The sequence below is a fragment of the Pygoscelis adeliae genome, unplaced genomic scaffold (assembly GCF_000699105.1).
Source record: "Pygoscelis adeliae isolate BGI_AS28 unplaced genomic scaffold, ASM69910v1 Scaffold53, whole genome shotgun sequence".
NCBI lineage: Eukaryota > Metazoa > Chordata > Aves > Sphenisciformes > Spheniscidae > Pygoscelis > Pygoscelis adeliae.
The window spans coordinates 1,377,532-1,391,932 of record NW_008824468.1 but is presented as its reverse complement, the minus strand read 5'-3'; the positions used below and the strand labels follow the sequence as shown (position 1 = coordinate 1,391,932).

At 40.5% G+C, this 14,401-nt stretch overlaps 1 protein-coding gene across 1 annotated transcript in view; it reads left to right on the top strand.

The window, feature by feature from the left end:
- PHEX (phosphate regulating endopeptidase homolog, X-linked) overlaps positions 1-14,401 on the top strand; it is a 109,037-nt gene that overhangs the window by 76,303 nt on the left and 18,333 nt on the right. Inside the window, exon 15 of the mRNA XM_009321134.1 lies at positions 6,300-6,358. Coding sequence (XP_009319409.1) covers positions 6,300-6,358 — 59 coding nt within the window. The remainder of the gene's footprint in view (positions 1-6,299; positions 6,359-14,401) is intronic.

The following is a 14,401-nucleotide window of genomic DNA, read 5'->3' as shown; positions in this document are numbered from 1 at the left end:
CCAAGGACTGCTTAACAGCAGCCCCCTTATCACCTTTGTCTTGCTTTTCTTGTCATCCTGCGGGGCACGTTCTGGCCTGGGGGATCCCAGTTTGATTTTCAGTCTCTTTCCTTTGCCAGCACAGCTATATGCTCTGCCTTCTGCAGGGCTGGGGGAAACCCCCACCCACCTGAGCCCTCAGTTGTAATTATGCCTGCTGGAGATTATTCTGCCTTTGCACCTGCTTGGCGCTAGAAAAGGGCTCTGAAAATGGTGTCACACTGTCCGCTTTTGCTGTGTCTGCTGAGGGCTACCAAGGCACAGAGAGTCATTGCCACCTCCAGTAATTCTTTTTAAATTTGTTATAATAAACCAATAACTCCCACCCACCAGTCTGAGGCACGTCAAATCTGGCCTTAAATATAACAGCACTTGTCACATTTTAACTATCGGACTCTACTGCTTTCTGATGCTTTTACTTCTGTTTTTTCTTTCTTTCTTTTCTTTTTCTGTTTTTGCTTTCTTAAGGTTTTATATTTCATAGAACTTGGTCTATGAAACCAGCTTCGTGCTGTGTTAATAGAGAATTATCCTTGGGGTTTTGTTTCTGTTTTCTTTGTTTCTTCTTTTCCCTAGTTCAGTAGCTTTTAGCACAGTATTTATATTTAGAGGTAGATATTATAAGATGGTCCAAGTTGTGGACTGATAAAAATAAATGAGAAAACGAGTATTTAAGGAAATAAGTTACCACCTAGTAAAGTAATATTAACTCCAAAAGGTAAAACACTATATTCATTTAGCAGACAGTCCAGATACCTCAGCAATATTATTTCAAACTGGACTCAGTTTCCTCAGCATAATCAACTAAATGGAAAATCAAAATGATAGTTCACTCAGAGCACCAGCGAAACACCATCAGGGGACAGACAGAGGAGCTGGGAGGTACAAGACAAAGGAGTTTGATAAAGCAAGGGGGAATATGGATATCAAAGTGGAAATTCAACAGTTTTGTAATCTAAAAAGAAGGAAAAAAAAAATCACCCAAAGGAGGAGTAATTATCAAAATTCTTTGTCTGCTGTTCCTGCTCCCTCCCTCCCTAGCAGTTATCTGCCTTAGAGGAAAAAGGAGCATGGAGGAAATCAGGCGAGGCATTGCTCAGGGCATGGATGGGGGGACGTACCCAGCCCAGCTGGTACCAAGAAGCTGTGACAAGGCATCAGGGTCACCGGAGCCGCCTGCTCTGTCAGTCCCGGGGCCAGGCTCCCCCACGGGCACCGCAGCTGTGGGAGGTGCAACTTGCTGTCCTCAACACCCGCTTTGGATGCCAGCTGCAATTCTAACAGCTGGCTGGGGACATGGCTGTTGTCTTCACAGCTGGCTCTATCAAACAAGAAAAAGTGCTCAGGTATCGGGAGAGAGATGTACAAAAGGGATTTGTGGCAGGAGCTGAGGAATATGATGCACGAAACAGCACAGGTTGGCTCGAGAGGGCTGAATGGAGGAAGCGAGGCTGGAAGGGGGGGAGTGTGGGAGGAAGGGGACCGGGCGTGAAGACAATTATAATAATCCAGATGAGACACGACTAGAGCAGAGGGAGGTGAAAGGCAGGGCGTGGGGAAGTGGTGGCCATGGGGAAGGGAGAGATAAAGGATAATCAGGGTTTTAGTGGTGTTTGCTTATCCATCCATGGAGCTATATACATTCATACATACAAATATGCATACACGTGTGTGTATATGTGTACGTATATCCAAACACACACCCACACCTCTTTAACAGTGATTGAATCGATCCTTCTTAACACTGATATCACACTTGCAAATAGCAGGCGATCAGAGGACTTCTTGGGTGTACTACTTCATTATCATTAATCTTTCCCCTTTGAAGTCAGGTCATCTCCTCTAAGATTTTTAGACCTGGCCAAATCTTTCTTCACTTTTCACTCAGCTTTCAGTGCTGGAGATGTAGGCATCCAGTAGCCCTATAAGAGGACACAGAGGAAGTGTACTATGAGAAGATTCCCGGGTCTCCTCCAGGACCTATTCCAGTTTCTTGACCACACACTATTGTTTGTAAGCCCTGGCTCTTGGTTTACCACAGGGGAGGGCAGTTCTGAGAGGTGCTGGGTTGGATGCCATTAAGGACAGTGCAAAAGCTCCTTCTGCAGAAAGGGAAAAGCAGCCATGAAAGATACTGGGCAGGCTGTTGTCTGTTGGAGAGATGCTGCTGGAGAGCTCAGAAATCCTGTGGGTGGACCTGTCCTGGAGAGGAGAGGCTGGAAAGGAGCCTCCTGGAGCCTTTTTCTGGTCTTTGAACCTCATTTTAAGCAGTGATGTGGCACTGGAGGCTGGGCCTAGCCTTACCGTCCCAGTTTCTTGCCCAGCCCCAGGGGAGGCGGATGGCAGCCTGGCCTGGGAGACTAATCCTCTGTTTCTACATGGGAAAATGTATAAAATACACTAACAATGAGAAAAGGAAATACACTTTTGAAAGCCACTTTGAAGATTGCTCCCCTTTAGAAGTTTTTCTTTATAGTCCTAGGGAAGAGATTTTCCAGATTCTAGCTCCATTAGCAACTTTGTACAGCCTTTCACTTCTAAACAGCTTAAGTACATTATACATTTACAAGTTCCTTTTCTTTACTTGTATGATTTTTTTTTTTTTAATTCTTACTTGGGGCATCGAACATCGAACACCAAATTCTGCTTCACCTGAGTGGTTTCTTCTAACTCAAAAAGTTGAGAGAAAAAATTTCAAATTCAGTTTGTGCTTTATAGAGAATTAAATAAATTAATATTTTTTTCCCCTGTATTGTAAACGTTCCCAGTCACCCCTCTTCATGACTGGCAATGTAGGACACCATACTCTTAACTCAGAAAGGAAGATATTGCGGAAAAAGTTGTAGCCTAAAGAAACAGAAACCTAAGAGAGTATCTGCCCCACTTGCTATCTCTGTGCAGGTTTCAGATTTTATTTCTACAAGAGAAATCTCAAACTTACAGGTGTCAAGTCTGCAGCATTAGGTTTTGACTGCTGCAGTAGTTGATAGGTAATGTTACAGGACATCATTCAAAGCTGTCCCTTTTTCACATGCTAATGGCAAATGGAAACAGTGTAAACAAGTCTAGATTTTTTTTTAATTTAGTTTCTAATTAATAAGTGCTTAGAGTTTGTTATGCCTGTCTTTTTTTTCCCATCCTTCTGCTAATAGATCAAATACACTGAAATTGTAACCAGACCTAGAGCAAATGCCCAGGCAACCTGACTTCAAATGGGAATGAGAGCGCTATTTCTAAATTTGCTTCACCTTAAAATTTAACAGCGACAGCTATTTATTACAGACCTTCATATAATAATTTGATTTGTTATTAGTTAAGGTCTGTCACTGAAGGTTCAGTCATTTCAAGGAGCTCACTGAAAGAGGATGACAGATGAGAGGTGAAGTTGTTCTGCTAGTCTGAATGGAAGCAGTCTTGGTTATTTCTGCTCTTTTGTGGAAAATGCTTCCTAAATCTCTTTGAGAGTGGCTCAGAATGGTACAACAAAATGCTGGAGTATAAATACACTCCTTGCCAACTGTCTAAACATCAAATATGAAGTTCAGCAGTATTCTCTGCTTGTCACTAGAGAACTCTTGTTCTTCCTGACTCCTTGGTACAGCTGCTAAGTCTCCTCTTCCTAGCTGCTTAAAAACATAACAAACTTCATATGGGGTCATTCTTGAGGCCTCGTTATGAAAGAGCAACTTGGAAAGAACTTACTTCAGTTTTACAGTGAGAAAATCGAGGCTGCTATCGGTCTTTGGCTCATACTAAGCTCAGGAAACGGGGTGGGCTCTGTTATTGTGGTGGTAGATCATGAAGAAAGAAGCAGTCTCAGGATGGGGATGTTGTGATGAGTCTTAGCAGCTAGTCTATGAGCTACGAGTCTATGAGTTCATAGGTATGAAAGCATGGCCACCAGTGGTGTGATGTCCTCCTCGGTAGCTGCGAACCAAACGGCATTTGCAGTTGCTCTTGGGCGGAGTGAGGTGCTCCTGTGGTGACAAGTACGTGCATCGCTGGTTAGCTCCTCATCCAATAAAAGCAGGTGCAAACTTGTACTGTTAGAGAGGTGTCGCTTGTCAGTGAAGAGCTCTTTAACCACTGCTTGTGGTGGTTCCTATCTTGAACGAGCTGCGGTGAGCCCCTGGGGCTGCAGCAGCAAAGAGGATGGGGAGAAGAGCAAAGCACATTAGTCTGTTTTGAAGTATCTGTTATCTGTCTCAGGCCCTTGATCCTGTGACTGGAAATGAAAGGCCCTGTTAGATACTCGCTCTAAGAAGGATTTGCAAAAAGGGAAGATTTGTTGTCCTGGAAGCCTTTTTCACGCTTAAAAGTTGCTGTCTGAGAGAACGGAAAGGCCGTTGTAAGTAGAACAAGCCAACAGGGTGAGGTGGAAGTCATAATGCTATGTGTCTTTTTTCAAACTTACAGTAAAACCTAAGTTAAAGTGTTGAGTGTATCAGATGTGTCCCTTTCAGATGGGTTCTTTCCTTGTCAAAAAAGGGACAGAGTAAAGGGACAGAGTCCTCCAGAGCTACTGCTAAGCCTGGAGAGCAGGTCCCACCGCACAAGTGGCTGGCTTGTATCCTTCAAAACAGTTCAGCTGATTGCTGCTGTGAGCAAACATGAAATTGAAATGTAATTAAGCCCCTTAATTTTTTCTTTATCTCCTCACCATAAGCATTTTTTCTTTATCTCCTCACCATAAGCATTTTTTTCTTCAATTTTCCATTATCTCACTACATTACCTCTAACTTAAATCTCTTTATTATAGAGGAAACAGAAAACACACCAGAAAACAACCTCCCCCTGCTCCTCCCCTTCAGAATCTCCTAGTAAACAAAACAGGGAGAGTTATCTGTGGCAATTAAAGCCTATAATGCGATGAATGGTTAAGGTATTTACATGACATCACCCTTTGCTTTCATTGGTTAGTTTTACTAGTTGCTGCATTGTAAAATAAGCTGCTCAGCTTTGAAGATGAGAAAAGCAGACATATTTATTGATAAAAGACAGAATGGTGCCATTCTAAAACTCTCCCCTTTGTTCCGTGGTTTACGTGAGGACATCAGTTGCCAGAAAAACAGTCAGGATCTGCAGATAACGCATTCATTTGATGGTGCTATTTTAAAGTGCAGATCGTGTACGTGAACGTCACTGACATCACGTTTTCCCTGTTCTGATAGATCTTCCTTTGTCTTACACTTTGTTTTGCAGCTCCCATCTCTTCTTTTTGAAAGATATTTTCCAAAGCAATTGCATTGCATTCATTTGGCTTTACAAAACTTCTGAATCATGCATTGCTAAAGACATCAGGATGTTCCTGTTTGGACATTTACTAGAGTTGCTTCTAATTTATTATGAATTAACCACTAATTCTCATCTTTATTACTTTTCTTTTATCTCAGTTCTTCCTTATAAAATCAGAAAGTGACATCTTGGACTCACTGAACTCAGAGTTTCATCTGAGGGGATTTGGATCTTGCTGAAGCCAGTTGAGATTTTCCACTCATATGGGTGAAACCACCGTCAATATAGATGAGCTTAGACTAAGGAAATTCATAAATCCTATTTGCTATTCAAATCTAGGTTTCCCTCCAGTATGTATGAGAAATCTAACTATGAGAAGAAATGCTAATATTCTTTTTTAAGTTTGTTTTGCCTTGCAAGAGGTCCATTTGTTTATGAGCATGTTATGATAGCCGTGTTCATTGTGTAGGGTACAGAATGTGAAGCTGTTTATTTTGAATTTAGGTTCCTAGGAAGCCCCTGCCCATGTTGCAGGCATCATCCTAATTGTTCAAGTAGTTGTTCAGCAAAGCATCTGAAGCCATTTCACTCGCTTCAAAATGCTCTCCTCTAATTTCAAGAGGGAGTTTCTCCACACATGGTTGAAAGACACCTAAGAGAGTTTTCACAGCTGCTATCAGTGTTGCAGCCTCTGCTGGGTGAACTTCAGTTCGTCAGCATGGCAGACTCCACAAGCACAACAGTCACTTAGAAATAAAATAGATTAGGTAATAGGAAGCTTAACATTCACTCCTGTTGAACATTCATTGACTGTATGCACAAATAAAGCCATTAAACAATAGATTTCAATGTTCTAGAAAGTGTAGGTAGCATGTGTTGAAATGGAGAAATACTTAAACTTTAATATATCCTGGGTCCTTCACATTTTTGCTTCCTTCCACTGAATTCACTTTTTATCTTTACTCATTCTATTCATAAAGACGTGTAAGTGTACTGACAGCCGATTTCTTTTGCTCTTACTACAGGTGGTTTACAAGCCCAACTACTGTAAATGCTTTTTATAGTGCGTCTACCAACCAGATCAGTGAGTATCTGACTTCTGAGCCTCCTTATAAAGTGCCTGTTTGGGAAATGTATGTATCAAGCTTCAGATAATATCTATACAGTTTGTGTGTTTGTGACTGAAAATCAAAAGCTCAAACCTGGTAATTCAGCCGTGAGACATCTTAAGTGAGAGGATAGTTCTGGAAAAGCAAGGACTCCCACAAATTTGAATTACTGTTGCTTAATGAGTTACCCCCTGTTAGCTGAGTTGCAGTGACTGCTTGTGTGTGTACTCTGTCCTTTGCAAATGTTAGCTTAAATCACTTTTATTAAAGCTTAATGTTTCTGTCTCTGTTTTCTGTAGCAAAAACATGTGTACACATACCTCCATAAGTATACAGTAACTCTTTAAGTGATAGCAACTCAGTCCTCTAGTATTAATAAATCTGTAGCAATAAATGTGACTAGAGGAGACTGTGACATAGACCAGAAAACCTAAGAAGTGGTGTCCAGCAGATTTGTTCAATACCTTCAAGGGCAAGGAATGGTATCTGTAGTTAACTTAAAATTCTTACCTGCATAGTTTGATGAAATTATCTTGTATGTACACTACAACCTATCTCATGCTAATTTTAGTTACTGGTTGGTTTTAGAGAGCATAAATCCTGGTTTGGAAGCATATAAGGTAAAAGAGCTGAGTTTTTCAAAGTTGTGTGTGTATTTGGATGTTCATTCCCATTTGCTTTAACGGGACTTTGCATAGAAAATTTCTAACTGGCTTTAGAAGTCTATACCAGTATTTCTGTTTACAACAGTGTTATCTTTACCCTGACACTTCTTTTAGCTCTTATTAGCTTTGCAAGTTAAATCAGCCTTCTTGTTCTGTGCCACCAGGGTCTGGAAGGCAGCTGCCATAACCTCTGTGGTCTCAGTCCCCAAGGACAGGCATGTCAAAAATTGCTGAGTGACTCCCCCTTTTTCTCCTGAATCTCTTTTGCTCGCAGAGTTTTTGAAATGCACAAAATGAATGTATCACACTGAAGAGGTTACAGCGGAGGACTGACAGCGGAGACTGGCAATCTGGGTCTGCTGGTATCTGCTCCTACCGATCTCTGTAAACCTTCAGAACCTGCCTTCAAATCACTCCCTTAACTTCTTTTGTGTCTGAGTGAGCTCATTTGTAAAGTGTGTGTGATAATTAGGCAGTTCTTTTGATTAAAATTAGTTCTAGGCCTAGACCGCTCTACCTTAATTAGAGGGCTGCCATCATTAAGCAGCCACATTTTTGTTGATCATCCGAGGGGGCACTTGAGGCAGGCTTCCCTGAGCTGATCGCACGCAGCGGTCCGTCCGTGTGGACCTAACACCCAGCCACCACTGCTGCTTCAGATGTATCGTGTGAACGGAGGGGAAGCCCGGTCAGCGTGAAATGAGAACCATTGCTGTTATGTCTTCTTTAATATTGAGTCCTTTCAAGTTTCAGCAGCGTTCAGCTCTCTCAGCCTCTCTGCCGTGGCACATTAGAGAAAGCCGTAACAAGAGGCCGGAGTCACTGAAGCTAAATTTCACACTCGCTGTCTCTAACAGTCTCACGAAGCAGAGAGCTGTCAAACGCAACCAGTCAGTCATGGGTGTAGAGGCAATTGTATTTTCTGTCATAACTGCTGACCTTCTTGGACTGCTGGCATCTGACCTTGAAGTTTGGATAGTGCTGCTCACTGTGCTTTTAAGACTGTTCCTTTGGTGGATCTTTCTGAACAAAACCTTCTCCTACCTGAGAGAGAGGTACAAATGTAATCATGCCCTAAAAATGCACAATAAGAGGGAAGATTCACAGAAAGGCACAGTACAAACGGTCTTCCACTGCTGGCCGGTCTGATTTGCAGGGGAGGAGGCCGCTGTGAAATATGAGGGGAACATGCTTGGGTCTGAAGCTGCTGATAAGTATTTGTTACATCACAGCTGAGTTCCCATTAATGCTGCTGGGAAAGAACTGCACTGCAAGAGGCTGAAGTTTGTGAGCCTATGCATACTCACATTGCGTGATGTTGTCTGCTGGGCAAATTTCACGCCCAGCAGTCGTTACCTTACTGCTTTGCAGCTGTGTTTTCAGTAATAATCCATAGAAAGTTCTGTAGGGGCTGGTGATATGCTACAAAACCTGTGGGCTTTTTAAAGGCCCAGTTAAACAACAGAAAAAAAGTTCTACAAGAGAGAGTCATTTGAGAATAAGAAATAAGCATGAACTCTAGCAAGTTAAATGTAAAGTATATATAGCAAGCCCACAAAGTATATATAGGAAGTATATAGCAAAGACTATGAGGACCAACTTTATAAGAGCATAAGAACTAATAATAAAACCTTTTTTCAAATGCGCTGAAAGAGGAGAGTCTCTAAGGCATAAAAATAAGATAATTCTTTGCATTGGAAGAGTTTGGGAAGTTCTTACCCTGGAGCTTTTTCTTACAGGAGGTAAGTCCCAGGAAGTGTTTCAAATTTAGTGTCAATAGAATGTACTTTAGAAGAAATCGTAAAATGAACTGTGACAAATATAAGGACCAGATAATATCCTCTCAGGTATTTCAAAGGAACTTAGACAAGAAATTGCCAAACGACCAGCTTTGATGTATAGCTTATCACTTATAGTGGCCTTAGCACAGGAAGAATAGATGTGGCAAGTGTCAAATCTGTTTTTTTCAGATCCAGAGTGATCTGCATAAAAAGTCATTCTAGCACCTCTATGAAGGAAACTGGTCGTGACCACTACATGAAGGAATAAGAGAGAATGAATAAGCATATGATATAATGGGGAAGAGTCAACGTGACTTGGTTTTTGCTTTTTCTTTTAGAAAAAAAATCATGCTTTCTTAGTCTATTAGAGTTTCTTGAAATTCAGAAAGCAAGTATGCATGCTTGATATATTATGTTTATTTCCACAGAACACTTTTGATAAGGTTTTTTCCTAAGGCTATTAACTGGAAGTTGTCATGGGACAAGGAAGAAGGTCCTTTCATAAATTAATGACTGATTAGGTATAAGATAAGGAGGTAGGAGCAAATTACTTGTTTTCAAAATAGTTGGAGGGGTGTGTTACAAGGATCTGTGCTGGTCACTGTATTAGCAGATGATCTGAAAAAGAGGGTGTTCTGTACTGAACAAAAAACCAGACAGATATAAACTTGGTCCAGGAGGACAGGTCCCTCTGCTACTGATTGCTGGAAGGTAGAAAGATATGCTAGTAGAAGAATTACCTCACAGATACTCTTGAGGGTGAAGAGCCTGACACTCTTCCCCTACATATCTACTACTGGTCACTGCTGGAAATAACAGAATGAACCAGATAGGCTCTTCATCTGCTTGAGTGCCCCTGCTCTTCAGTGAGCAAATTAGATTTTAGTGTGTTCAAGGCCCATCTATTTTTGCTCTTGGTAAATGAGTTTACTAAGAAGGAGAATTTGAGAAATGAGAATTTTAAAATGTGTAATAGAAATTGTTTCTGGAAAGCAACTTCTACATTAACTGGAAAATACTTGGTTCCAAAGTTGATTCTAAAAATTAAGACCATTTGGTCTGGAAATGGAAATGTACTGTGTGTTGTTATCAACATAACCACAGCAACTCCAAATGATTAGTCACTGAAGGATTCGTGAAACAGTTTAGAGAAAAAGCAACATCAGTGCCTTGACCCATGGATTCTGAAAAGGAGCTATCATCAGGTACCTGCAGAAGTGGAGGAGAACGTGGAGGTCCTGATCACTTAACTTTAGGAAGATGCTTTTGCTTTCTGTGCTCAGAGCACAGGGAGGTCTCTGACACACTCTTGATGGAAGGATTACAGATTCTTCTGTCTTTGTAGTCTGTATCACTGACATAAGCATTAAACAAGAAATCATTGCAATCTCCATACAAGCCCATGCAATCTTCATACACCGGCAAGCTGTTAGTGTTTTTAACTTGACTACTTGACTACTCAATTACTTGAAAGAAAAGGTCTTTCCTCGCTAAAAGTGAAAATTAATAGAGAGTAGAAACTAGGTGATTTAGAAAATTACTAGATTTGGGAGAATACAGCAAAACTTGCATATGCAGTAGATTGTAACAAATTTTGCTGCACTTCAGTGCAAACACCCTTATGTTTGCTATTGTTTCATTTAATTTTCATTACTGAACTATTGATAACTTGAATGGCCAACAATTCTGTTAATATCTCCAAAGGAGACATAAGTAGATGTATCAAGGTAAGATGTGCTGCAAAGAGCAGAGTTATAAAATATGGTACATATAATTTATCTTATTATTATACAAGTTTACTCCTGGTGTTCTCTATACATGAGTTCTATTTATTTATTTCCTCTTTTTCCATAATTTGAAGTGTCTTGGATTATCAACCATATATATTTCTAATGGTTGTTAAGAATTTTCCAATTCTAGTTTGAATCATTTTTCAATTTTCTTTGTATTTGCTAGTCAATTTTCCCTCAATTATAGGTACTTAACAAGGACAACAGGTACATGTCATTGCCTTTAGATTCTAAAAAGGTATCTAAGCACACTCCATATAATCTAAGCAGCATGAATGCTATCTTTTTAATTATCATTATTGGAACACAAAAACACTTTCCCAAAGACTGTTTATTTTAATGAGCTCTAGAGCAGTCAACAAGTATGTGCTGAAAATAGATACAAGTGATGATCAAAGTATGCTAGCATACTTCTGTTGAAGAAAAGTTTTTTTTTCATTACGGCACTAAAATATTGGCCCTTGAATATGTTATGGATAGAAGGGAACTGCTCATTAGACATTTGGTGTATTTAATTTTCTTTCCAAGTGTAAATACGTATGCCTCTAGAATATATCAAAAAAAGTAATGTTTGTGGCTCGTGAACAGTAATGAAAGAGAGATTTACAGTGCACCAAGGCAAATATAAGCAACACACTCATGAGGTGTAAGCTTGAATAGATGTATTGGGTAATTAACTACTGTTGATATTATCTCTGTAAGTTTATACCCGTGGTCCTTCTAAGTCATTTGTGCTTCTACCGCAGTTCTCTAGTGAAAGTCAAGAGGCCTCTTTAGGGAGCAGCTTCATTACATGTTACAGGAAGAAGATATAATCTAAAACAGAATTTTCAAATTACATTCAAATTAGCATTCACAGAGAAAACCAGAGATGAGAGCTCATATTAGCCAGTAAGTATCATCTTTATGCAAAGTGGCATGCAGATATTGATGCTGGCAGCTTGCTGATGCTGTGAGTTGCAAGGGAGAACTCTTATCTTGCCAGGAGCCAGGGAAGTCCCAGCAAACAGCACACAGTGCTGTGGCCGGGGGAGGAAGAGGGGACTGCGCGTAGGGGCACTTTCTCTTCCCTTAAGAACTAAGGCTAATTGGAAGGTTATTGATGAAGTAGTTTCAAGTGCGCCATTAGTTTCCAGGATGTTAATGAAGATAACAGATTTGGAATGAACACTTTCTAAGCCCTGTTATTAAGTAAGCTTTAAGTGTTCTTAAGTAAGCCCTCATTTTCAGTTTTCCCTATTTACTAATGACCAGTATTCTCTTTTATTTAATTACGGTCACAGGTGAGATGATGCATGATCCTTACATCCATTTTTTATTTCTTCTTCCAAAAATTCTTATCTATAAAAGTATAAAATAAGAGGTTCTTTGTTCTTTTCTTCTGGGGAATCTAGTGAGTTGTTTCCTTTAGAAAATAAAGATTAAAATTTCTTGTATAAACAGGTATTTTCACGTTTCCTAGTCCCTTAGCATACAGTATTCCTTGTCCCCTCACAAACCATCACACGTTTCTCCTCATGATGCCCTACTGAGGTTGGGGAAATGCTGGGTTCTCTCTTTATCATGAGCAGCAAAGATTCTCTTGTCAGGTGAAGCAGAAACTGAGCCAAGAATTGAACCAAAGGCTGCTGAGTCCTCTGCTTAAAGACCATCCCTCTTCTTTATCTGTTAATGAATTTATTCACTACTCAGAAAGTTAAGTTTTATACTCATGCAAAACATGGAACAGTTACTGTGCCTTACACAATTTATGGTTTCTGTCCTCTTTGTCCACAGGATAAAACTTGAAATTAAGCATAGGATTCAGGTCCATGTTATGGCAGAGAGTTTGTTCATAACCACCTTCATATAGGTGCTCAAAGCTGTCTGGGATGCTCTACAGTATCCGATACGTTTCCTCATGTCTGATGTATCTGAGACAGAACTTGCAGAAGACCGTTGCCCATCAAGACTGGCAGCTAGAGCCCAAGCAGGACATGCAAAGTCATCTCAAAAGGCACTGGGAAGAGATTCAGTTTTCCAAACAGAAGGCTGTGGAACCATTTTAAACAAATGTATCTTGACCTTTGTGCTGTTTATAGATAACTAACCAACACCCTAGTCATCTTCAGGTTTAATTCCTTATGTGAATTCAATATCCTTTGTTTACTGACCAGCAGTTAGTCTTCTGCTTATATCTTATGCCTTTAAAACTTTCCATCTGAATTGATTCAATGACACTTGAAAAATAGGTTACAGCTTTTAAACACATCTGAGAATTGCCAGTACAAAAATTGGCAGAGTACCCTGTATATCACACAATTTAGCACAGCTGTCTCCCATATGTACTATTTACATACTGGATTCACTAGCCTGTCAGAAGTTGCTTTAAACAAATCAACTAATAATTGGAAATTGTAAATGCACTGACTTGGAATAAGGCTTTACTACATCTTGTCTTGCTCAGTTAAAAGTATCACGCAATATAACTGAATAATGCAGTTGAACTATAGAATTTGAATTCACATTTAGATTTGAACTCCAAATTTCCTCATGATTTGGTGAACCATGTGTTTTTAGTTTACTTCATCCATTATTAGCCTGCATTGTTTCAACGAACTCTCAGATGAAATGTGATTGCTTGTGTCTCCTCGGTGAAGTAACAATATTACACTGAGTCTCAGGGTGTTCATCTGCAAAATGTGTATAATAATACCAAAAAGGTATTAGCTGGTAAATGGATTCATTAATGGCAGTAAAGCCCCTGTAAAAGTGGAAAAAAAAAAATTGTTTCAAATTTGAAATACATTCTAAGAAGCTTTATAGCACCTTGCTGCAGAGAGAGGCTGAAAATTGATATAATGAATAAAATGAAGCTAGAAGCCTTCAATTAGGTTAAAAGTAGTCCTGTGCATGTAAAGAGTGCTGTCAGAGCTTCAAGATCAGCATAAATTCAGGGTAAAATATTTGAAGTAAGCCAGATGTACTTCACTGCTTGAAATGCCCCTGTGCTCCAGAGCAGTAAGGTGAGTAAGAGAAAAGTTCAGCAAATAGTCACTGTTCAAGGGTCCAGACACAGGGGTTAAGAAAGCCAAAGCCTACCTGGAGATGCGTCTGGTGAGGGATGTGAAAGGCAACAAGAAACATTTCTGCAAGCGTAGCAACAACAGAAGAAAGTCTAGGGAAAATATGGTCCCACTGCTGAATGGGGGCAGGGGACCTGGTGACAAATGACATAGAAAAGGCCGAGGTACTCAATGCCTTCATTGCCTCAGTCTTTACTGATAAGGCTGGCTTTCAGGAAACCCAGGCCCTTGAGACCAGAGGGGAAGTCTGGAGCAAGGAGACTTACCCTCAGTGGAGAAGAAGGTTAGGGAACAGACTGGGCAGACACAAGTCCATGGGCTTTGACAGGGTGCACCTACAAGTGCTGAAGGAGCTGGCTGATGCCATTCTGAGGCCACTCTTGATTATCTTTGAAAGGTTGTGGTGACTGGGGGAGGTTCCTGAGGATTGGAAGAAAGCAGATGCCACTCCTATCTTCAAGAAGGAAGATCCAGGGAACTACAAGCTAGCCAGCCTCACGTCAGTCCCTGTGTACATGATGGAGTAAATCCTGGAAACAGTTTCCTTGACCAGCTGCCTTTGATGAGATGACTAGCTTGGTGGATGAGGGGAGAGCCATGAATGTGATTCATCTTGACTTTAGCAAGACTTTCAGCACTGTCTCCCCTAACATTCTCAAATACAAACTGCTTAAGACTGGCCTGGCCAAGTGGATAGCCAGGTGGACTGAAGACTGT